The sequence below is a fragment of the Natrix helvetica genome (genome assembly GCF_964273705.1).
Source record: "Natrix helvetica genome assembly, chromosome: 9".
NCBI classification, from domain to species: Eukaryota; Metazoa; Chordata; class Lepidosauria; order Squamata; family Natricidae; genus Natrix; species Natrix helvetica.
The window spans coordinates 5,683,461-5,708,736 of NC_138560.1; the positions used below are offsets into that span (position 1 = coordinate 5,683,461).

General features: G+C 46.3%; 2 protein-coding genes across 5 annotated transcripts; one reads left to right on the forward strand and one right to left on the reverse strand.

Annotated features, from left to right (window-relative positions):
* Nucleotides 1-2,310: 2,310 nt before the first annotated feature.
* Nucleotides 2,311-11,215, reverse strand: ZNF575 (zinc finger protein 575). 4 transcript variants are annotated; one of them, XM_081962271.1, is made up of 3 exons: nt 9,729-11,215; nt 5,419-5,532; nt 2,311-4,900 (listed from the first exon to the last, which is right to left on the reverse strand). In XM_081962271.1, the coding sequence occupies exons 2-3, from the start codon at nt 5,498-5,500 to the stop codon at nt 4,203-4,205; spliced, it is 780 nt and encodes a 259-aa protein (XP_081818397.1). In that variant the 5' UTR covers nt 5,501-5,532; nt 9,729-11,215; the 3' UTR covers nt 2,311-4,202. The 4 variants fall into 4 exon arrangements, with proteins under 4 accessions (XP_081818397.1, XP_081818395.1, XP_081818396.1 ...); XM_081962269.1 differs by having other exon boundaries at nt 10,998-11,214; XM_081962270.1 differs by having other exon boundaries at nt 11,018-11,213.
* A 4,185-nt stretch (nt 11,216-15,400) lies between these two features.
* On the forward strand, nt 15,401-24,147 carry ETHE1 (ETHE1 persulfide dioxygenase). The gene is made up of 7 exons (XM_081962272.1): nt 15,401-15,626; nt 17,396-17,540; nt 17,798-17,946; nt 19,557-19,686; nt 21,273-21,362; nt 22,139-22,255; nt 23,701-24,147. The coding sequence occupies exons 1-7, from the start codon at nt 15,492-15,494 to the stop codon at nt 23,751-23,753; spliced, it is 819 nt and encodes a 272-aa protein (XP_081818398.1). The 5' UTR covers nt 15,401-15,491; the 3' UTR covers nt 23,754-24,147.
* Nucleotides 24,148-25,276: the final 1,129 nt, after the last annotated feature.

The window sequence follows — 25,276 nt, forward strand, 5'->3', positions numbered from 1 at the left end:
TTAGCCGTTGTTCTAAGGTTCCAGCGCGAAAAACCTCACGGGATGTATTCTTGTTCTCTTTTCCTATATCATGTTCTGGCTTTAATAAAACGAGATGCAAGTCTCCAAGCGATCTCTTTTTAAAGAACTTATCGACACTGGCAGGAAAAAGATAATATTCCTCCGTGACCTCAAGCGGGACGCCTGTTCCCTCGGTGAGAAGATAAAGCTTTTAAATATTTTACAAGATTCCAGTGCTCCAGATGACGGGGGGGGGGGGGGGGGAGGCAGTTCTTCAAACAGCTTCAAATTATTCTTTCGCAAGGCAACGAAAATGAAACTGGAGCGGAAAAGTTTGAAAGTTAAAATATTGCACAGTAAAATCTGTGTGCTGTACTTTCTCACGGCCTTGGCTTTGCCTTATTGGTAGAATCCCAGATGGATGTTTAAGCAACGTTCAGAAGCCATACAAACAATGCAGCGTTCAGAAGTGAGCTAGTACCTGATAGTCCCCAAGGTGCTTTTTTTCAAGAGGCAATTGGCCTTTCTTGTTTCTGTTTGAAGAGGTGTCGCTTCCCACCCAAGGAAGCGAAGCGTCTTCAGAGAAAAGCAAAGTCCAGCTGCCTCTCAAAAGAAGCTCCTTGGGGACCCCCATGACCTGAGAATCTCCATAGACTAGCTACTTCTCAGGGTTAGGATTGGGGTTTTGTGAGTATATACTGCTTTTTTAAAAAAAGTATGAGTTGAAACTGCTAAGTAAGAGATCCAAGCTGGAGTGCTCTGGGTTTTTGTTGTAAGTCAAGGACTTAATGGCTTTAGTATTAAGTGTTAGAGGAGCTGAGAATTTAGTAGATCAGACGGTTGTCCGCTTTATTAAGCTTAGTATTCCTAGCAAAATGATTCACTCTTTGTAAGCTTCCAAAAAGACATGGTGCCATCTAGCTTAAAGAAAAGGACTAGGGGGTGACATGATAGCAGGGTTCCAATATCTCAGGGGCTGCTACAAAGAAGAGGGAGTCAAGCTAGTCTCCAAAGCACCTGAAGGTAAGGATAAGAAGCAATGGGTGGAAACTAATCAAGGAGAGAAGCAACCTAGAACTAAGGAGAAATTTCTTAACCTTGAGAACAGTTAACCAGTGGAATGGCTTGCCTTCAAAAGTTGAGAGTGCTTCATCATTGGAGGCTGGACGGCCACTTCTCTGGAACGGTATAGTGTCTCCTGCTTAAGCACGGGGTTGGACTAGAAGACCTCCAAGGTCTCTTCCAACTCTGTTATGAACCAATTTTGAGCAGCCTGTCCTTTGAGCTCTGTCCAAACAGCCTCATTTTGTGCAGCACATCCTTTAGCTGAGTTTTGCATGACACGACAGCCATGTTCCAATATCTCAGAGGCTGCCACAAAGACGACTGAAATTGTATAGGGCTTCCTGCCTGACCAAGGGGTTGGGCTAGAAGACCTCCAAGGTCCCCTTCCAACTCTGTCATTCTAATTCTAACCGGTCTCTGTCTTTGCCATCCGAGGGCTTTTGGGAATACAGGAAGTCCTTGATTTACAACCAGTTTCTTAGTGACCAAAGTTACAACAGACCCGCCTGAAGGAACTGAAGAGCTGGTTCTGAAGTTCCGATGGCCTCCTCCCCTCCCCCCCCTCCTTGTTGGATGTCCGGCAACTGACCCTCATTTATGACCATTTGTACCATCTCACGATCATGTGACCACATTTTACTACCCCCTTTTTTATTTTTGTCAAAAATCAGCTTTTACTTCTGGCTTTGTTTTTGTTAAAAACAGCTCATAGCAGACAACAGATTTGTTTTACAACGGCTACAACAAAGATAACGGGTCTGGTCATGTGATGACCTTGTTTTTTATGATCATCACAACTTATCTCAGGGGTGTCCAAACTTGGCAACTTTAAGACTTGTGGACTTCAACTCCCAGAATTCCCCAGCCAGCTGCTGGCTGGGGAATTCTGGGAGTTGAAGTCCACAAGTCTTAAAGTTGCCAAGTTTGGACACCCCTGACTTATATAAACAATAGGCAGTGTCCCTTGTGGTCATTAAATCGAGGACTACCAATACACAGATCCTTTCTAGCTCAGGGGTCTCCAACCTTAACAACTTTTAAGCCTGGCGGACTTCAACTCCCAGAATTCCCCAGCCAGCAAAGTTGAATTCTGGGAGCTGAAGTCCTCCAGGCTTCAAGTTGCCATGGCTGGAGACTTGATCTAGCTGGACCTTCCCTCTGTGACTGACTTACCTTAACCACATACACCCCCCCCCCAACCTTTTTCCTCACACGTGCCAAGCATACCTCAATTTCAAAACGGCGTTTTGCTTTTGTGTTTTATTTTATTTCAAGAAAAATAAGACAAAAACTCCAACCTCTAATGGAGCTTTACTTTTTTCTTTTTTTCTTTTAGTATCAGCTACAGAGTAGGAACCAATCACACATACTTCCACCTGCCTTTCACCCAAATCTGAATTATAAGGGAGTCAGTCTGTGCTAGTTTGTGGGGAAGTGGAAAGATGCACCGCAGGTAGCCCCCGGCTTACAAGAGTTCATTTTGCGACCGTTACCACAGCAACTTTGGGGAAAGTAACACAGCCGTTTTCCCACTTACAACAGTGGCAGCATCCCCACGATCAGAATTCAAACGCTCGGCAACTGACTCGTATTTATGACTGTTGCAGAGTACCAGGGCCGTGTGATTCTCTTCTGACCAACAGTCAACGGGGAAGCCTGATTCACTTAACAACCGTGTTGCTAACATAACAACGGCCATGGTTCACTCAACGGCATTGGCAAGACAGACTGCAAAATGGAGCAAACTCGCTTAAATGTCTTGCTTAGCAACTGAACCTTTGGGCTCAATTCTGCTCGTTAAGTCGAGGACTACCTGTATTAAGTTTTACTAGCTAGTGAGGGGGAAAAAATCCCTGTATTGTGGATAGTAGTGAAAAGTGGAGTAGAAGAGAAGGGGAGAGAAACGGGTGGAGAGAAAAATCCGAGAGGGAACTTAATATTCAATAAGGAGAGCAAAATGGAAACTTTTGGTGTCTTTAGGCATGTGGTACAAATAAACCAACCCAGGAGTAAACAAGGAAGCAGGCTATAAAATGGTGTGTACTATGTGGTGAAAACAAAACTATGCAGCCTTTTTTAGCCCGAGAAATTCATGTGTAAAATCTGCTTTCTGTGTGTGCTACTGATGCACTTGCTTCCCCCTTAATAAACTACCCACACTAATCCCGAAGCGGCCTGAGGCATCTTTGGATGCAATGTGCAAGACTGGAGGGTGACGTGTATTTGCCAAATAATTTTTCTGCTTCTGCAACCCTTTAAAACATAAATGTTGCTTCCTCTTTACTGGAACTTGTGTCTTTTAAGCCATCCCACTGGTGGATTTCCACCAATTGCCACCTTGTCAGACACAGCTTTTGTTTTGTAAAAAAAAAAAAAAAATCAAGAGATTTCTTCTTAAAAGTTGACACAGCTCATGTCCAATACGATGTGCTCAGTTCATGCATATTCGCCCTCCAATTTCCATGGCCAAAGATTGACTAGTCAAGGAGGCTGCAACAGAGCCCCTGTATAATGCACAGTGAAGATATAAGTGTTATAGACCCTTGGGTTACAGGTATGCGGAGTTCCACGTTCTGACACAAACATGCACCAGTTGAGCATAAAAACAAAACTATACACGGCCACAGACAGAGGTTTCTCCTTTTGTGCAAAACACATAACAGATTCCGCTCTGCTGAAAGTAAGGATCGGTTCACTTCTTGAAATGTGATTAGTGGGGGGAATCTCAACGGTGGTTTTCGTTTCGTTGGCACGGAACTGACGTCGACTACGGGGTGACCAGGACTGTGTTTGGTGAGAACCGGAAGGTTAAAACTGAAGCAAAACAAATCACGAAGGTGCAGAAGTCTGCATAACTTAAAACGAGGTGGTAGAATAGGCCGTGGGGTCACGGCAGAAACAAGGTTACCAGAACAGTTTTCAGCATGGTGCGCACAACTTGGCCTGTGAAAGGGAGCCTGTCATGGGGCGTTTTGCCATCAAAGAAGAGAACAGAGAAGTTATGGGTTGCTGGAGGTTACGGTGTAACTCTGAGCTCCGCTGTAACTTTCCATTATTTACAACGATCCCGCAGCTACCAGCTTTTCCAATTATTCCAAGTTTCTCCCTGCGCCCTCGCACAGCCCAGCGGTTCCAACTTAGGGCCTGTCTCCACTGCTGTGGCTTTTGTCCTGGGCTAAGCCGTCGCCTGCTTCTCCATCCTCGTGCACCCGCTGGTGAAGGGTGAGGTTGCGCAGCTGCCGGAAACTCTTGCTGCAGCGCATGCACGGGTAAGGCCGCCCCGCTGCGGTGGCCGCGTGGATCTGCTGATGAGCAGCCAGTTTGGAAGGGTAGCAAAAACTCTTCCCGCAGCGGCTGCAGGGGTACGGCCGCTGCCCCGTGTGCGTGCGGCGGTGGGCGGCCAGCTTGGAAGGGTAGCAGAAGCTCTTGGGACAATCGGCACATTTGTACGGGCGCTCCGGCGTGTGGATCCACTGGTGGGCGGCCAGCTTGGAGCGATGTCCGAAGCGCTTGGGGCACAGGGTGCAGGGGAAGGGGCGCTCCCCAGTGTGCGTACGTCGGTGGGCAGCCAACTTGGATGGGTAGCTAAAACTCTTGGGACAGTCGGGGCATTTGTAGGGGCGCTCGGCGCAATGAGTCCACTGGTGGGTGGCCAGCTTGGAGCGGTACACAAAGCGCTTGCCACAGTCTTTGCATTGATAGGGACGATCGGAAGGCAGGACAGCGGGAGGCCGCCGGCGCCGGGGACGGGGTGGCTTGGGAGTCTCCGTGGCGGGTGGGGAAGACAGAGCTGAGGGCGAAGGTGTCTTGGTGTTCTCTTTCAAGGCTTGAGAATCTGGAAGGAAGGGAGAATTTAAAAAATAAAATAAAATAGAGGATACCTCACCAAGCATCCCAGTTTCCTGCCTCAAGTTTGTTAGGTTGTCTGTGTTTTGACCTAGGCTTCCCCAGCAGCACGAAGCCAAGTCCCTGTCCCGATAAGCCCCCTTTATTTAATTTACAATGAATTCCTCTCCAGTAAAGTCCCGGCCCACAGTCTTTCAAGACAGTTCACAACTGCCAACCTTGGTCAGGCTGTTAGGATTCGCCGGACGACAGCAATGGGGGGTAGCAGGAACTGTCATCGTTGAGACAGTCACATGAAGTTGTGCTTTATGTGCTCTGTCGCTTAGTGACAGACTTCCCAGTCCCCGATTATAGTCGGTAAATGAGGACTACCTATATTTGGCATTAGGCAGAGGTTAAATGGAGGGAATTATTTTGGAGCTGTACCCTTTGGAGAAATGCAATTGTTTGTGTGTGATTTGTGCAGACAAGAAAAAGACCCACATCCCTCACCCAGCCCTTCCTTACCTGTGACACTACTACTCAGCGGGTTGCTCCCTACTCCGTTCTTGCTATTGCTCACACAGGGCTCTTCCCCCCTTTCCAGCATGAGGACAAGGGTTGGTCGGGTGAGAATATAACCTGCAGGTATGGGGGAATAAAGTGGGGAGAATCAGGTTCAGTTTTCAACAGCTTTATGCATCCTTTCAGAAAAGGCACCTACCTTAAACAAAAGACGGCTTGTTTTATCAATCCTGCTTCTGCTCATCAGAGAAGGACGCATGCCTAAAAATTATCTCACCGACTACTAGAAATCCAGCAATGAGACAGGTCCTCGTTTAGCAGCTGCCCTTTTAGTGTCCGTTTGCAGTTTTAGCACTGGTGAAAAAGTAACTTCGGGACCATTCTTCCTATTTACCTCCCACTCAAGTCTGCACAGGTAGTCCTCCACTAATAATGAGTTGCTTAGCGACCATTCCAATTTACGACGGAGCCTGAGAATGGGACTTGTGACACAGATTCGAAGATCTGACCGATGCCCACTCATCCACCCACCCTGCGGTCACGTGACCACATTTTGGCTGCATTTACGACTGTTTGCGTCACTCACATCACAAGATTTAGTCTTATAATGTTATTGTTTGAAACTGGTGTTTACTTCTGGTTTCCGGCCAAAATGTATCACCTAAACGACGGGTTCGCTTAATGACTGCCATATTTGTTTAATGACCGCTGCAAAAAAAAAACTTAAAATCAGTCATGTGCTTATTCACTTTATGACCATTGTGATTTTCAATTGACATGGTAGGCTCAATTACGGTCATAAGTTGAGGAGGGCTACCTGTAGAGCAAAACTAAGCACAGTTGTAGTTTTACTTAGCAACTATTTTGCTAAGAGCCAAGTTGCTGGTCCCAATTGGGATCCCTAAACAAGGATTATAAATAATAAAGGTCTGGAGAATAAAATATCCTCTGCATACTTTGGATCCCTTGTATTTAACAGACAGAAGTTGATTTTTAAATTAAATTTTGCTTACTGCATAAATATCGGTTTAGGCCAGGGGTGTCCAAACTTGAGAACTTTAAGACTTGTGGACTTCAACTCCCAGAATTCTGGGAGTTGAAGTCCACAAGTCTTAAAGTTCTCAAGTTTGGACACCCCTGGTTTAGGCTATATACTCAAATGTTTGACCATGGAAGAAAGGCACAATAAAATGCACACAATAGGGGAATCCGATTCATAATATTGGGTGAAAATTGTTTATATTAAAACATCATCTATTCCATCATTTGCTTTGGGGGGGAAACCTCCCCCTCAGAAAACAAGAAAACCCAAATTTCCTTATTATAAAGGTGGTCCGTGACTTACGACCATAATGCAGTCCAAAATTTCCATCGTTAAAGTGAGAGATTTGTTAAGTGACTTTGGCCCCATTTTACAACCTTTCTTGTCACGGTTGGTTAAGTGAATCCCTGCGGTGGGTAACTCAGTCACTTGGTTGTTAAGTGAATCTGGTTTCCCCATGGACTTGGCTTGTCAGAAGGCCACAAAATGGGAATACACGTGATCCCGGGACACAGCAACCGTCATAAATACGGCACGTATGAACCTGTGGCCAAGCGTTTGAATTTCAATCATGTGATTATGGGGGGGATACTGCAAAGGTTGTAACTCTGAAACGGCCGTAAGTTGCTTTTGTAACTTTGGCCATTAAATGAATGCTTGTAAGTCAAGGACTAACTAGAATGCAATTTGGCAGATTTTTCACCCCTTCTTTGATCGGCCAAAACTGAGAAACTACTCAACTGTTCCTCCTACCCCTCGCCACTCCACGCCATAACTTAACCATCACGATTACGCATCAGCAGGCAAAAATTGTTTGCAAACCCAGCTTAGGTTTGGCTTGGAGTAGGGTTTTTTTTTGGGGGGGGGGGATTGTATATAGATTAGGCCTCCATTAACCAGCAGCATTTCCATAGCTTTAGTTCCCTTAGGGGCTTGCTCTCCCTGTATCCCAAGGCCCCGAGATCCAATTACGGCGTTGATTCTGCTATTGCTCAACTTGGCGTAAGTGTGGAGTTGCTATGGCAACATGTTCCGAATACAGGCCGGAGTGGAGAAACTAGTATATGTTGATGGAGAAATGAGATGTGCTACCAGAGTTCAGCTGCTCTGAGGAAGGGGGAGGAGGGAGGGAGGGAGGGAGGGAAGGGGGCGGTCAACAAGAAAAATGGGGTCTTGAACAACCAGAGATGGAAGGATTCTCTAGAACTCCCTCCCATTTTTCAAAGTCAAAATTGGGCGTTTTGTCTTTTTATGTACACTGAGAGCATCTGCACCAAAGACAAGTTCCTTGTGTGTCCAATCACACTTGGCCAATAAAAAATTATATTCTATTCTCTTTTCTATTCTATTCTATTTTCTATTCTATTCTCTCTTCTCTTCTATTTTCTATTCTATTATTCTATTCTATTCTATTCTATTCTTTAGAAGGCTGCCATCACATTCAGCCAGGCCCAATGCCCAAATCCTATGAAACAAGAGCCTGCCCCCAACCAGGTTCAGATAACATACAGTACTCAGACCCCCCCCACTCACATGGTGACATTCACCAAGAGCGAAACCTGGCTAGTTTTAAACCTTGGATTTGGTGGCTGAGCCTCTTCCTTCCCCACCTCCCTTTGCCAGAACATTTCCTGTGCTCAGGTCCATGTTTATGCTTAGGCCTGTTATCTGGTACATGTTTTGACAAACTAAATAAATAAATGAAATGAAATTCAGACAAATAGTTGGATAGCCATTTGTCTGAAACGGTAAAGGGTTTCCTGCCTAGGCAGGGGGTTGGACTAGAAGACCTCCAAGGTCCCTTCCAACTCTACTATTGTATTGTATTGTATTGTATTAAATAAAAATAGATGAATTCACTTCCCAGGGTTGCCTGTATTGCAATGAACAGCCTTGTCGGCAAAGGGGAGGGCGGGGGAAGGGAAAGAATCCCCTTTGGATCTGTCCGGCTGACCCTTCCCTGCCCAACAGGCCGCTATTGTCCTGCGCCCCCCCCCACCTGTAAACCCCCACCATCAATATGGCCTGAAATTGTGTGCCAGTGTGATCCCCCCCCCACACACACACACACAGAGACGGAAAGGAGATTTTGCTGCAATGCACCCCAGTTAAAAGACAGAAGCCGGCAGCGGGGTGGGAGAGGGACGGACCTCCCTCCTCCTCATCCTCCTTTCCTCCCCTCCGTGCAAAGCCCAGCTGGATGGGGAGGGGGCTTCCACCATCACCACCCTCCCCAGCATCGCCTGCAATGGGCATCCTCCTCCTCCCTGCATCCTTCCGCCCGCCGAGCATCCTTCCTCCCGCGCTCCGCCTTCCCATCACTCACCCGGCCGGGCATCAGCGCCGGCTTCAGGCTGCCTCTGGGGTCTTCCCTTCATGAGCCGATCGCGCCGGGTCATGCTGTCCCCGCGGGGAGCCGGGCGCAGCGCCCCACCGCATCCCTTCCAGAGCCGGAGCCCGGAGAGGCTAGGCGTTAAGGCCAGCAAAGCAGCGGGGAGGCTCTGCTGCGCTCGGCCAATCGGCACCTTCCCGGGATTTTCTCTCGGTGGAGAGAGGCAGGCGGGCGATGAGGTAGCCGTGACGGAAGCAGCTTGCCCTGGCTGCCTTCACACAACCCGCCTGAACCCGGGTCAGCCACTTCGGCGCATCTGGGGAAGGTGATCTCCTTGGGTTGGTTTTCTGGTTGGGTTTTTTTTGTGTGTGTGTGTGGCTAACCTCTTGGTTTTTAAAAAAATAAATAACTCAAGGCATTGAATAGAGGTAGTCCTCGACTTACAACAGTTCGCTTAGGGACCGTTGGGAGTTGCAGCGGCACTGGAAAAAGGGACCTGTGACCCCCTTTTTCAAACTTACGACTGTTGCTGCATCCCCGTGGTCATGGGATATATCGATGCTGGACAACTGGTTGGTATTTATGACCGGTAGCCTGAGGTCACGTGGGCCCCTTTTGCCACCTTCTCACCAGCAAAACCAGATTCACTTCATGACCCCGTGACTAACATAAGAACTTCTGTGATTCGCTTAACAACTGTGGCAAGAAAGGTCATATACAATGGGGCAAAATTCCCTTAGAAAATGTCCCACCTACCAACATAAATGTTTGGGGTCAATTGTGGTCGTACGTCGAGGACTATCTGTATACCTAATGTTCCTTCTTACTCTTTTCCCTACAACAACCCTGTGAGGTGGGCTGGGCACCAAAAGAGGAGGATTCCCCCAAGTTTCCCACCTTAGCCATGTTTTTCATGGCTAAGGTGGGATGAGAACTCACGGTTTCCTGGTTTTTAGCCTGGTATACTGTGTGGTCAGCAAGAGATGGTCCAGAAACTAAATGAAGGTGTTGTGTGAACGCAGACAGAGGCAAGGTAACGCATCCTTGCACAAGCTTTCCTCTTGGCCTCCCCTGCCAGTCTGTGGCAGAGCTTATGCATCTGCTAAACCTTGGTTTGCTCAATTACAGATAGATGAAGCTTATGCATCCTTCTAAACCTTGGTCTGCTCAATTACAGACAGGTAAAGCATCCTACTAAACCAAAGTTTGTTCAATTACAGCCAGGTAAATCTCCCAAACCATCATGTCAAAACCCTGGTGGCTGGGTCAAAAAGCCACATTATAGCTTGTAATCACAGCCTCTCTTCCCAGTTCCCACTCCAGCCGACTCTTAATTCCTATCTTAGTTTTCTTCCAACAAAGCCAAAGATGCTAAATTCTAATTTTCTTCCACATTTTCTAGTTTTCATCCCCGCTCAAATGCAACCAAAGTTCTTTGGGTGATTTCAAAATTAGATCAAACATGCCTTTTTAAAAAATCAATAACGTCTATTTTTGGGTCACTCTCAACTCCCTCGTTGGGAATACTGAAAGTTGTCGTTCCACACCCTGGGAAAACGAGAATGTGGCAGCAATAGAATACGGAGGTTAAGTTGCAGAATAAGAGGAGCATAATGTCATGAGGATTTCTTGCAATTAGTCTTTGTAATCACACAGCTGTGGGTTTTCTCCCGATCCCCGCCTTTAGCAATCATGATCACGCAACTCGGGCCCAGTTCACACAAGACGCCCCCTTTTCTGTGGATTTGCGCAAGAATCCACAACCATTAAAAAAAGAAAGAAAGAAAGAAAGCTAACCAAACTGCATTTACACATGGATTGCATTCATACCCAGCAGGCTAAATCCAACTAACCAAGATTTGCAAGCGACTTGCGAATGCAAACCCCGGCTTCGCTTATCCAGGTTGTGCGAATGCAGCCCCGCGGGAGTTTGCACCCGATCCTAAAAGCGGTTGGCACTTCTGACACACACACACACACACACACACACCGCAAAGGTCGCCTGCAATTGTCCACGTGAGCTTTCTTAGGACAGCAAAGCAAACGGAAGAAAGGGAGAGTGGGGGGAAAAACTCATTTCAAGTTATGTATGTTTTTTTAAGTGCATGCCCGTTTTTAAAAACCGAGGACAAAACGAAGCGCGGAGGGAAACGTTCTGCAAAAACACGCAACTCAGCCACGCGAGCGAAACCAACGCATGGATTCTACCTGCAGGGAAATCAACTGAGCCAAATCTCGCTGAGAAAATCTTCGCCTGGGCACAACCACGTTCCGGAATGATTCCCCCCCCCTCCGTTCCTTGGCCTTATGGTTTCGTCCAAGGGGAAAAAAGGGCAAAGAAATGACGTCGAACGGCGGCCGGTAAGGGACAAAATGTAATCTCGTTTGTTTTTAAGATGCGCCTCCCGAACTTTTTCGGAAAGTTGCGTGGCGAGTTAAATTAGTGTCCCGATCCCGCAGGGTTTTTTTTCTTTTTCTTTTTCCACTGATCCTGAGTTTTAGTTGTAATAAAGGAAGCATGTTTGTGTTTTTATTTTTATAGTTATAATGTACACTGAAGACGGCATTTAATTTTGTTGTGCCATGTGCAATGACAATAAAGTGAACTCAACGAATCGGGCAGTTGGAAAAAGTGAAGTTTCACCGGGCTTAGCTTGCTTCAAACCCTTTTCAGCAATTTTAGTGAACAGTTTGCTAGTTAAGAAAAAGGACGAGGGTACTGGGATACTTAAAAAAAAAAAATCATTGTTGCCCGCTGGGGATCCATCCAAGAGCGTTTGATGAAGACCTTTCTTTTTTCCTTTCTAACAGATGAACGGAGTTGGAAAAGGACATTGTAGGTCATCTGAAGTGCTGCCAAAGCAGGGGGTTGGACTAGAAGACCTCCAAGGTCCCTTCCAATTCTGTTATTCTATTCCTAAAAGGGACATGGCTGAGACACTGAGCTTGTCGATCAGAAAGGTCGACAGTTGCGGTTCGAATCCCTAGAGCCTCATAACGGAGTGAGCTCCCGTGACTTGTCCCAGCTTCTGCCAACCTAGCAGTTCGAAAGCACGTAAAAAATGCTAGTACGTAGAAAAATAGGGACCACCTTTGGTGGGAAGGGAACAGCCTTTGGCATTTAGTCATGCTGCCACGTGACCACAGAGAAGTCTTCGAACAGCGCTGGCTCTTCGGCTTTGAAACGGAGATGAGCACTGCCCCCTAGAGTCGGGAACGACTAGCACATACGTGCGAGGGGAACCTTTACCGTTATTCCTATTCCTATTCCATTCTATCCAACCCCCCAACCAGGAGACCCTTTGTAGAGATGTAGCAAAACTTTTCAATTTTGTAGTCTAAACTTGACTGGATTCGCTTTGGTCACACTCATATAAGATGCCCCAGCAAAACAGAGCTTTATTATTATTTTTTAAAAGACAAAGTAACTGTACTGTATGTGTTAAAACTAACAAAACCTGATTATGGGATTGCATTGCCTCATGTACTGCCTTGGTGCATTTACAGTCTTTTCCCAATTTCCTCTCCGTATGAATCACAGAAATGATGCAAATTATGCTCAGATGCTTTTCTGAACATTTGCTGCAAAAAAAAAAAAGTCTAGGTTGTTGGGTTTTTGTGTGTTTTTTTTTTTGACATTTGCTGACCCCACATTAAAATGGTGCAATTGCTGGAATTAGGTTTAATTACATCACCCGTCTCATGACAGTGCAAAATAGGAATTGCACGCTGTACTTGCTATAGCTCTCTGCCCACTTAAATGGGCTGCTTGCTGGCTGGAATTCCCAAAAGCATCTCAGAAAAAGACAAACTGTTGTAACACCCCACGATTGAAGTTGGCAGCTCTTTGTCCCACAAAAGAATGAGGTTTGTTCAAAGAAGCGGCATGTAGTAACTCAACAACTTGTAAAAACCAGTTTGGTCTAGTGGCGACAGAACCATGCTAGAAAACCAGGAGATGGTGGGTTCTAGTCCCACCTCAGCTTGAAAAATCAGCTGGGTGACTTTGGGCCAATCAACATCAGGAGACAGTGAAGCCCAGCCTTAGGAATGAAAACCGAACTGTGGGGCTTTGGGTCAATCATTCATAAGCAAGTCCATCTCACAGGGTAATTGCTGTGGGGAAAAATAGAAGGAGGAAGGGGTATTGCGTGTGTTGGCTACCTTGAGCTGCTTATAAAGAAATAAAGGTGAAATAAAATTCAAATAAAATTGTCCTTAATGTTATTGGAGACTAGTCAGAATTAAGTGCTAACTGCTGGCATTTCAGCACCCTCTCGTCACCCACCCAAAGACAACCTACAACCTCATAAGAGAGTCAAGCTATTCTCCAAAATACCAGAAGGCAGGACAAGAAGCAATGGATGGAAGCTAATCAAGGGGAGAAGCAACCTAGAATGAAGGAGACATTTCCTGACAGAACAACTAATCCAGGGGTGTCCAAACTTGGGAACTTTAAGACTTTAAGAATTCTGGGAGTTGAAGTCCACAAATCTTAAAGTTCCCAAGTTTGGACACTCCTGAACTAATCAGTGGAACAACTTGCCTTCAGAAGTTGTTCAAGAAAAGCCTGGACAACCACTTGTCTGAAATGGTGTAGGGTCTGGGGTTGGACTAGAAGACCTCCTAGGTCTCTTCCAGCTCTATTCTGATTGATTGACAGTTATACTTTCTTCTGCATATTCTTTGGATCAGTTTATATATAGAGAACAGAAAATTCCATAGTTTTACAGAATAATCCATGACTTGAAATATAGCTAAAAAATTATACCGTATAGAGTAGATTTGTGCTTTGCCCTGCTTTTCAAACATACTTTGGAGCAAAGGCCATTGATAAAACAGTTTGAAGAGAGACGGAGCATATGGGTGAATAAATAACTTAATTCGTGAACTCGTAAAAGTCACACCCGTGTTTATTATCCAGGTTTTTATTCCAGCAACCTAAATTGTCAGGCTTCAAATGACTTCTGAGGTCAACAGAACAACACTTCTTATCACATAAGCTATCTTGGGTTCATACACTTCTCTCAGTTCAAGGCAGTTGACTAGTTTCTAATTCAGAATGTCATGAGAATCAATCAGTAGACCAGAGGTCTACTTACACAGCCTCTTGCAGTACTTTGCTGGCTGAAAATGGGCAGTGGGGGGGATGGATGTACACACATGCCCCCCCCGCCTCATTTCGGCTGGCAGAGGCACCGCGGGCCGGTCCTTTGATATTTCCACGCCAGCCCCGTGGGCCAGATCTAAGCATTGCGCGGGTCGGATCCTGCCTTGAGCTTGATACCCCTATAGTAGACTAAGGAGAATTCAGAGGAGAAAAAAAATCTTAAGACTTCTTAAGCAATCGGATGAGTCTGTGTGAATTGATAGGTTTACGTGACTCTCAGCAAGAGTTCTATGGCAGTCGGTTTAAATCAAGGCTGTCAGAATAATTTATCATGGTATCGACGCCTTAAGGAAGTCACATGTTAACCCTTGCTCTTACAACCACGGGAAGAAAAAAAAGATTTGCCAATTGCTAAGGAAAGATGGGATGATAATTACTGCTGAATTGCCTTGATTTTTGGGGAAGGATAAAGAGAGAGAGATATTGAGAGGATAGATAGATAGATAGATAGATAGATAGATAGATAGATAGATGGATGGATGGATGGATGGATGGATGGATGGATGGATGGATGGATGGATATATTAAGAGGATAGATAGATAGATGATAGATAGATAGATAGATAGATAGATAGATAGATAGATAGATAGATAGATAGAAAGATATTGAGAGGATAGATAGATAGATAGATAGATAGATAGATAGAAAGATAGATAGATAGATAGAAAGAGATATTGAAAGGATAGATAGATGATAGATAAATAGATAGATGATAGATAGATAGATAGATAGATAGATAGATAGATAGATAGATATTGAGAGGATAGATAGATAGATATTGAGAGGATAGATAGATAGATAGATAGATAGATAGATAGATAGATAGATAGATAGATATATTGAGAGGATAGATAGATAGATAGATAGATAGATAGATAGATAGATAGATAGATAGATGATAGATAGATAGATAGATAGATAGATGATAGATAGATATTGAGAGGATAGATAGATAGATATTGAGAGGATAGATAGATATTGAGAGGATAGATAGATAGATAGATAGATAGATAGATAGATAGATAGATAGATAGATAGATAGATAGATAGAGATAGAATAGAGAGAGAGAGGATAGATAGATGATAGATAGATAGATAGATAGATAGATATATATATAGATAGATAGATAGATAGATAGATGATAGATGATAGATAGATAGATGATAGGATAGTTAGATAGGGTAGACAGACAGACAGACAGACAGACAGAGATATTGAGAGGATAGATAGATGAGAGAGAGAAAGAAAGAGAGAGGGGGAGGGAGGGATGGGTGGAGTATTGCTGTCGCTGGAGGAATTCGTTCCTACAAGTCCCAGCGTTCCTCCTTATGGCCCTTGCCGGCGGAGGCTGCCGGGAGTTGTAGTCCGGTTGCAACCAGGAAGGCTGACGGCGCCTCTGGCCCTTTAAGGGGGCGCGTCCCTTCCCCTCCCCTCCCCGCCCAGCCGAGTCAACATTAAAGGGCGTCGCTTCGCTCTTCGCTCCGGTTCCTCGAAGGCTGGCGCGGCACCAAAGGGCACCACCACCCGACCATGCTGCTGCTGCTGCTCCGGAGATGCCCTGCGGCTGCACTGCGGCTCTTGAACGCGCCGCTTCCCCGCACCAGCCTCCCGCAGCGATGCTACTGCGCCGGCTCTGCCCAGCGCCGCGGGCTGCTCTTCCGACAGGTGAGCTCCGACAGGTGGGCTCCCCCAGGCGCCGCCCCTTGGCCGGACTTCAGGAACTCTTTCGAGGATGGACTTCGCCTTGGCTGCCTTTGCTTTCACCTCGGGCTTGCCCGGCCGGGGCAGGGAGGGGAGGATGGGTATTGTAATCCAAGGCAGGTGGAGAAAGGCATGGGTTGTGGGGAAAGAGGCAGGATAGGAAATGTTGCTTGGTTTTGGGGATCGGGGACAACGTTTCCTCTATAAAAAACAAAAATCCCTCAGGGCTCTTAACTGTGTTATAAACAGGAAATTCAAAGCTTTGGGGATTTTGGGGGTGCTTGTGGAAGTGGAGCGTCACATGCCGGTTATCTTGTTTAAAAGATGGCTATTAAAAAGTATTCAAATGCATTTTGCACCATCCCAAAGATTGTTATGGGAGGCTTTTAAAATTTGCTTTCTCTTTCCAGTACAGAGCAGGGATGTTACAAGTTTTATTAGTTGGCAATAGCAGACTTATATACTGCTTTACAGCCCTCTCGAAGCGGTTTACAGAGTCAGCCTGTCGCCCCTCAACAATCTGGGTCTTCTTTTTACCCGACCTCGGAAGGATGGAAGGCTGAGTCAACTTTGAACTGGGGAAAATCGAACTGCTGGCAACCAGCAGTCAGCAGAAGTAGCCTGCAGGAGTGCATTCTAACCACTGCACCACTATGGCTTCCTTCCTTATCATTTCCCTTCCTTCCTTCCTTCCTTCCTTCCTTCCTTCCTTCCTTCCTTCCTTCCTTCCTTCCTTCCTTCCTTCCTTTGCAACAGCACTTAGACATATATCGCTTCACAGTGCTTTACAGACCTCTCTAAACGGTTTGCCGAGTCAGCCTCTTGCCCCAACAATATGCTAAATCTTGGGGACCTGTTAGTCTATAGGTATCTATTCTTTCTTGAGGAATAAATTCTGAAATAATCTCTTTACAGACTTGGGAGCTGCAATGTTTCGGTCACCACACTATAAAAAAGATGTGGAGACTCTAGAAAGAGTGCAGAGAAGAACAGCCAAGATGATTAGGGGTCTGGAGGCTAAAACATACGATGAACGGTTGCAGGAACTGGACATGGCTAGTCTAAGGAAGAGAAGGACCAGGGGAGACACGATAGCAGTCTTCCAATTTTTGAGGGGCTGCCACATAGAGGAGGGGGTCAAGCTATTTTCCAAGGCACCCAAAGGCCAGACAAGGAATAACGGATGGAAACTGATCAAGGAGAGATTCAACCTAGAAATAAGGAGAAATTTTCTGACAGTGAGAACAATCAACCCATGGAACAGAAGTTGCCTTCAGAAGTTTTGGGAGCTTCATCCCTGGAAGCTTTCAAGAAGAGATGGGACCGCCATCTGTCAGAAATGGTGTAGGGCTCATGCTTGGACTAGATGACCTACAAGGTCCCTTCCAACTCTGTTAAACTGTTAATGTAACAGCTTCTCTGAGAGATGCTGGCAATAAAAATTGGCTTATTGTAATCAATTAAAATTCATGGCGCAGATTTAATATGCATAGCAATTCATGTAAGGCATTGGATAGAATGAAAATTTAGTAGTTTGCTTTCATTTAATAATAATAAAAAAAATAATTTAAATTTAAATGTTTCCGGGGCTAGAGCAGGGGTCTCCAAACCTGGCAACTTTTCGACTTTGATTTCCAGAATTCCCCAGCCAGCATGGCTGGATACAATTGGATTGTTTCACTTGCCCTTCCATGGACTAAGTTCTTGTTGGTTTTTTCCCCTTCACCTACCAGCTCTTCGAGTCAGAAAGTTATACTTACACTTACCTGCTAGCAGATATGAAGACAAAGGAAGCCGTTCTAATAGACCCCGTTTTGGAAACGGCCAAACGCGATTCAACATTGGTGAAGCAACTTGGACTTAATTTGCTATATGCAGGTGAGTGGTTTTCCATCTCAATTATATAGAATGTAAAGGATGTATGTTTGTGTTTTTATTTTTATAATTGAAGACGGCATTTAATTTCGTTGTACCATGTGCAATGACGATAAAGTAAACTAAACTAAACTTTAAGGAAACAATTATGCATTAGGTAGAGGAAGACGTATGGTCTGCTTAGGCAGGGGGTTGGACTAGACCTGCAAGCTCCCTTCCAATTCTATTAATATGTTAAATTTTCTCCTCCTTCTTGGCAGTCAACACTCATTGCCACGCTGATCATATTACTGGCACGGGACTCCTGAAACAGATCCTTCCTGGCTGTCGCAGCGTCATCTCCAAGCACAGCGGGGCCATCGCTGATCTCCTGATCCAGGAAGGTTATCACCTCAAATTTGGAGCTTTTGTAAGTCTGTGAACAGATTCCTGGAGACTAAATTGGCGTGAACAGGAACTGGACTCTAAGATTCCTTCACCTTGGCTACTGGCCGCTCTTGACTTACGATTGTAATGGGCTGTTCATCACGGTCATATAAGTTGTGACACTCGTAAAACAGGTTGGGCACATGACCGACCTGATTTTACGACCTTTATTGTTGTGGTTCTTAAGCGAAGGCCACAATCGTTAAGTGGACCTGTTCTTTCTTCGTTTGTATTCGTCAGTTTGTCAAACATGTACAAGGTAGCAGGCATAAATGCAAACATGGATATGAACGAAAGAAATGAATACAGATAAATGGGGACAGTAGGACAGGGACATTAGGCACGCTGGTGCACTTATGCACGCCCCCTTTATGGACCTCTTAGGAATGGGGTGAGGTCCACGGTGGACAGTTTGAGGTTGACGCTGTGGGGGTTTGAGGATGTAACAACGGAGTCAGGTAGAGCATTCCAGGCGTTGACCACTCTGTTGCTGAAGTCATATTTTCTGCAATCGAGTTTGGAGCGGTTTACCTTGAGTTTGTATCAATGTTTGCTCAGGTTGAAGCTGAAGACGTTGTTGATAGGTAAGACGTTGTAGCAAACAGTTTTGTGTATTGTGCTTGGATCGGACCGCAGGCGGCGCAGTTCCAGGTTGTTCAAGCACAGAATTTTGAGCCTGTTGGCATAAGGGACTCTATTGTGAGCAGAGGAGTGGAGGACTCTTCTCGTGAAATCCCTCTGGACCCACTCAATCGTATTAATGTCTGATGTACAGTGTGTGTTCCAGGCAAATGAGCTGTATTCGAGAATTGGTCTTGGCAAAGGTTTTGTACGCCCTAATTTTCAGTACAATGTTACCGGAGAAAAAGCTTTGCAAAATTAGGTCAATAACTCTTAATGCCTTTTTTGCAATGCTGTTGCAATGAGCTCTGGGGCTTAGTCCTTCATAAATTATAGACATAATGTGTGAGAGGGAGTCTTTCCCAGCACAAAACGGAGTGAAACTACTAGTTCCTGTCATTTAGAAATAACACATTTATCACTTCCTCTGCACTCCACCCTGCCTCCTCCTTCATTTTCCAACAACTCACCAACAGGCTTGCTTCATTCTCTCGTACTTCTGCAAAGCTCCACTTGGACTGATTTACTTCCTAGAAGCTACCTTTGGGCTCCAGTCCAGTGGAAGTTTAGCTTTCAAGTATATTTTAGCTGGATGATCTCAAGATTTGAGTCCTGTGAGCTCCCGTTACTAGTCCCAGCTCTGCCACAGTTCAAAAGCACGTAAAAATGCAAGTAGAAAAAATAGGAACCACCTTTGGTGGGAAGGGAACAGCATTCCGTGCACCTTCGGCATTTAGTCATGCCGGCCACACGACCACGGAGAGGTCTTCGGACAGTGCTGGCTCTTCGGCTTTGGAATGGTGATGAGCACTGCCCCCTAGAGTTGGGAACGACTAGCACATATGTGCGAGCTGAACCTTTACCTTACAAATTCTGGGTTCCATTACTTTATGGAGGGGGACAAGAACAGAATGCTAATATAAAATGTGAGTCAGGCTCTAGGAAATTAGTGACGTGTTGTTATTTTTTCAGGCGTTACAAGCTCGTGCCACCCCTGGCCACACGGACGGCTGCCTGACCTATGTGCTGAATGACAACACAATGGCTTTTACCGGAGATGCTTTGCTGATCCGGGGATGCGGCAGGACGGATTTCCAACAAGGTATGGAAAAGTTTGGGATCTGGTTATGAACCCTATTTCAGCTTTCCAGCTTTTCGTGAGAGAGGGGGGATTTTTATACAGGTAGTCCTCGACTTACAACAGTTAGCCCAGTGAGAGATATGAGATACTTGCAGATATGACGCTCACATGGGATCCCCTTTGGCGACAAGCAAAGTCCATGTGGAAAGCAGATTCACTTAATGACCGGGTTACTCATTGAACAACTGTGGCGATCCCCTTAACCAGGGGTGTCCAAACTTGAGAACTTTAAGACTTGTGGACTTCAACTCCCAGAATTCCCCAGCCAGCATGGCTGGCTGGGGAATTCTGGGAGTTGAAGTCCACAAGTCTTAAAGTTCCCAAGTTTGGACACCTCTGCCCTTAACAAACATGGCAAGCAAAGTTGTAACATTAGACAAAACAAATTTCTCACTTCACAACATGAATTTTTGGGGCTCAACTGTGGTCATAAGCTGAGGATTACCTGTCGGAGGATGAAACTTTTTTTTCCTTGTCGGAATCTCTTAAGGAGAGTTCAGAATTCTGCCCCTTGACTTCAACTTCCTTATTCTGCACGAGGTGTAAACATCGTAGGTGTAAACCCGAAGAGTGAGCAAAGTCCACTCTGTTTTAGAAAGAGTCATTTTCCACTTCAAGAGGAACCTTTTGCCTTTGATGCAGCTTGAAACTGGATTTATGTTCCTTCCAGGAGGAAGGCGGTGGCTCAGGGGCTAAGACGCTGAGCTTGTTGATCAGAAAGGTCGGCAGTTCGGCGGTTCAAATCCCTAGCACCTCATAATAGAGTGAGCTCCCGTTACTTGTCCCAGCTTCTGCCAACCTAGCAGCTCGAAAGCATGTAAAAATGCAAGTAGAAAAATAGGGGCCACCTTTGGTGGGAAGGTAACAGCGTTCCGTGCACCTTCAGTGTTTAGTCATGCCGGCCACATGACCCCGGAGACGTCTTCATACAGCGCTGGCTTTTCGGCTTTGAAACGGAGATGAGCACCGCCCCCTAGAGTCAGGAACAACTAGCACAGATGTGCGAGGAGAGCCTAAACCTTTAGCTTTATTTCTTCCAGATGACCCAAAAATCTAGTTCCTCTAAACCAGGGTGTCAAACTCAAGACCTGGGGACCGGATCCAGCCCACGGGGTGCTTAGATCTGACTTGCAGGGTTGCCCTGGAAATAGCAAAAGACCAGCCCGTGATGCCTCTGCCAGCGAAAACGGAGAGAGCCGTGTGTAACCCTCCCGAGCTTCGTTTTCGATGGCAAAGGGTTGCAGGAGGCCATCGCAGCCGAAAATGGAGCTTGGGAGCCTATTTTTGCTGGCCATGCCCACCCTGACCACACACACACACAAACACACACCGCCACCCCGAGATCAAACACAACCCTGCTGTGACTCAGTGAAATCAAGTTTGACACCCCTGCTCTAACAATTCTGATTGTATGCAGGAGACGTATGCCTATGTTACAAGAGGTGGGTTTTCAGGGTTTGTATCCCCTGCTCCAAACTCTATGTTGCAACAACAACAACAAAAAAAAAGAATCTGCTTAATGGTTACTTCTCCATTCTCATCTCCAGGTTCTGCCGAAACCCTTTACGACTCCGTCCACAAGAAAATCTTTACCCTTCCAGGTGACTGCCTGATCTATCCTGCCCATGACTACACAGGTGAGTTGGTGAGCTTTTTTTACTCTTTTCTTCTTCTTTTTATCTTTTAAGTTTAGTTCGCGTTAGATTTTCCTCTTACAATCAGCATTCTGAATTGGACATAGATACACCAGATTTAATATTGTTGTGGCCCACCAGTGGCTGCAGATTCGGAGAGTGAGGAGGTGGGGGAGGAACATGGGCCAGTCCTGGAGTCTGGGGAAGGCTCTGATGTGTCGGAGGCAGAGAGGGGGGCAGAGCCGTCTGCCAGTTATCAGCTGCCTTCAGAGTCAGACAGCAGTGAGGCAGATGCACAGCTGGAGCCTGTTCCCAGTGTGTGCATGCGCAGAGTTGCCAGACGAAGGGAACACCTAAAGAACAGGGGTCGACTTGGGAGTAAGGCCACAGGTGGACGGTGAATGGCCCCTCCCAGAGGGAATAAAAGAGGAGCGAAAGGGGAGTGGAGTTTGCAGGAGACCATTCGTTCACTTCATTGGTTCGTGACTCTCCGAGGCTCCTTGCCAGGTTTTGCAGATATCGGCCTGTCAGTTCTCTATGCCAGAGAAGGTCTGTGACTGTAAATCCTCCCTCGAAAGACTTTGTTGGATGCAAACGTGTGGAAATTCACAGTAACTTAATAAAAAGAGGGTTTTGTCGGGGCAAAGAGACTGCTTTGTGGTTTGGGAAAGCCTAGATCAGAACAATTATGGCGTGAGGCCTCATGAACTAAAACCTTAAAATTAGTGCATATTCTTTGCGCAATAACATCCGTTCTCTTCCCTCTTCCGCCGTTCCAGGCCAGACGGTGTCTACGGTGGAGGAAGAACGAAGTTTAAATCCCCGTCTGATCTTGCCTAAGGAGGGTTTCATTGAGCTGATGAACAATCTGAACCTACCCAAGCCCAAAAAGATTGGTGAGAGACTGGCTTCTGTTACACAGACAGAGAGAGAGAGGAGCAGAAGGTGGCCGGGGGGCGGGGGGGGGAATGTCACTTCTGGAGCACTACCCGCTCCATGCTAATGGCTCTTCCGGAAGAACCCGTAGACTGGAATTCCAGAAAAAGACTGGTGGGAATTTCGCGAAATTTCTTTGTTTGAAGAAATGGTAGAACCGAAATCCTCACGACGAATTGCTCTCCTGCAACTGATTTCTAAATCACTAAGGCTGCAAACCGAGACAGTTAGGGGTGAATCTGGAGAGTAAATCGAGTTATTTTTTTCTGATTTGTAATTTTCTGATCTGTACAGTATGTTGAACCATAAACCAAATGGTCGACATAGATGGATGGACGGACAGATGGATGGGGACACACACACACACACACAGAGCAGTGGTGGGTTGCAGGCGGTACGCCCCAGTACAGACGTACCGGAGCCTTCCCAGAGCACCGGGTACCGTTCCGGTACGGTGCTCCGGAGGGCCCGCCTGCCCGCCCACCTGAGCTCCTTAGCTGTCCTTTAAAGACTTCTGCGCTTCTGCGCATGTGCATGGCGCATATAGCGCCTGCACGATGCTCTGATGAGCAGCTGGATTGTTGTGGAGGTTTGCGGAGGCATCGCTAGAAGGTACGCCGCGGACGTCTTCATGTGGAGGACGCCGGTTGCAACGGGGCCCGGCATCCTCCACATGAAGACGCGTGGCGTACCTTTGCAACGGGTTGCAACAGGATCCGGAATCCACCACTGACACATACACACAGACACTGTCTCTCTGTGTATACTTATGCTCTCTGTCTCTCACATCTATCTACACGCACACATGATATACGTATTATATACACACTCAAACATACTGTATGTATGTATTACATACCCACACGTGCACAAAGTATATATCTATGTGTATATTCCATGCCCACATCTCAGATAAATATTATACTTTAGCACACAAATGCAGCTGTTTGCTTGTAAGTGATCCACTTGAGGAGTTTGCACGAATGCTGCTCCTAGCTTGCCAGACCCCTAAAACACAGTGGGGCTTCCTTCAGAATAAACACACAGAAGCTGGGTCTTCCTCCTGGCCAGGGGGATAAAACCTCTCATCCCAGATGTTGATGGTCTGCAAATGTCTGTGTCCTTTGCAGAATCTAATAGCAATAGACCTTAGACTTATATACCACTTCACAGGGTTTTCACAGCTTTCTCTAAGCGGTTTACAGAGTCGGCCTTTTGCCCACCCCCACCCCCCAAACAATCTGGGTCCTCATTTGACCCACCTCGGAAGGACGGAAGGCAGAGTCAACCTTGAGCCTGGAGAGGTTCGAACTGCCCAAATTGCAGCCAGCAGAAGTAGCCTGCAGTACAGCGCTCTCGCCACTGCGCCATCGTGCTAATGCTTGCGTTCTCTTCTTTTTCACAGACATTGCAGTTCCTGCAAACCTCAAATGCGGAATCCAGGATGTCCCTATTTAAGGCATGTCTCTTTACTCAGGATCAACAATATTCAGGGCACCTAGAAGCCTCCCCGGTGTCACTTCTGCACTCTTGTGCAAGACGCACGTGAAGCCAATAATGGTGAAATGCAACTGTTCGCTCCCAATTCTCGAACTGATTCCAAAACGAAGATGGACCCGCCTTACAACTCCAGCTTCCTCTCTTTAATTTAGTTATCTCTTCATTACCAAACGGTGGCTGGCACTCCGGCCTCACCTTAGATCTGCACTGCGTGGCCTCTTAAGGCTGTTCTGCTTTGAGACTTGAGTCTCTTTCCTCCAACGTCTGACGGAGGTTCTTGGGCCGTGAATGACTGAAACGCAACAGAGCTGGCCGCCTGTGTCCAACAAAATAAAACACTTTTGTTTCTTAACCATCTGGAATTCAACATTGGGGCAGGGAGGCTGGGAGGAGGGACCATGACGGTTAAGCCTGGGTTGGATGTGAGCCCTGCATGTCAGGGAACATGTCAGGGTCACTAGCACTGATGACGTTACCTAGTTTGGTGTTCTGACCCTCCCCTCCACGCCTGTGAATAAGCCAGAACACAGGCTTGGCTGTTTGCCACTGTTTAATTACTGAGATAACGAATCCTTTGGTTGAGGGCCCAGACAACTCACCTTCAATGGAGCAACCCAGATAATTCAAAATGAAGCAGCTCAGATAGTCCAAAATAAACAGACATGGCTAGAACACATAGATTTTCTTAACTACTAATTTGAACGGTTGTTTCCTGCAAATGTCCCCTCCCAACGCCTCATCTATTATCTCTCTTGGGAGGGGCCAATCCACAACCACCTGTGCTTAATCATCTTCTGTGAGTCTGCCTACGGAGTTGCTGCTTCCGTTTCTCAGCCCTTCTCAATCTAGCATCAGGGACAAACTCCCTTTGATCCTCCCCACTGCTCCATGCCTCAGGCGCCTCTCTGGTCCCTGCTCTGAGTCTGAACCCTGCACAGGGTCCTCCACATCATCCAGGGCAGACTCATATGGTTCCTCGCTATCCGAGTCCATCAGCAGCTCAACCGGATTCTGCTGGGCCACAACAGTTTGGTAATGAAACATCTGCAAGAAGACCATCAAGCTCAGAGAGCAACGAGGACCCTTCATTTTAACCCTGAGCTACAAATATTGATACGCAGGTGTCTCTTGTTTGGAGGGTATGTCTGCAAATGTTAATGATTTGGCTAGGGCAGGGGTGTCAAACTCAATTGCATTGAGGGCCCCATTAGGGTTGTGTTTGATCTCAGGGAGGGCGGGGGACATGGCCAACTGCATGGGCATGGCTACAGTGGTGGGATGCAACCATACTTTGCACACACACACAGCATTCAAAAAAAAATGACCATTCTAAGCTTCAAAACGTACCTTCTATGTCAGCGCCTGTGAGTAAAACAGCTGATGTGCAGCAATCTGTGTGCCATGGGAATCAGCTGGGCTAAAAAAGAGGGAAATATAGGACAGGACAGCCCAGGGGTGGGTGCGCAGGGCCAAATGCTCAC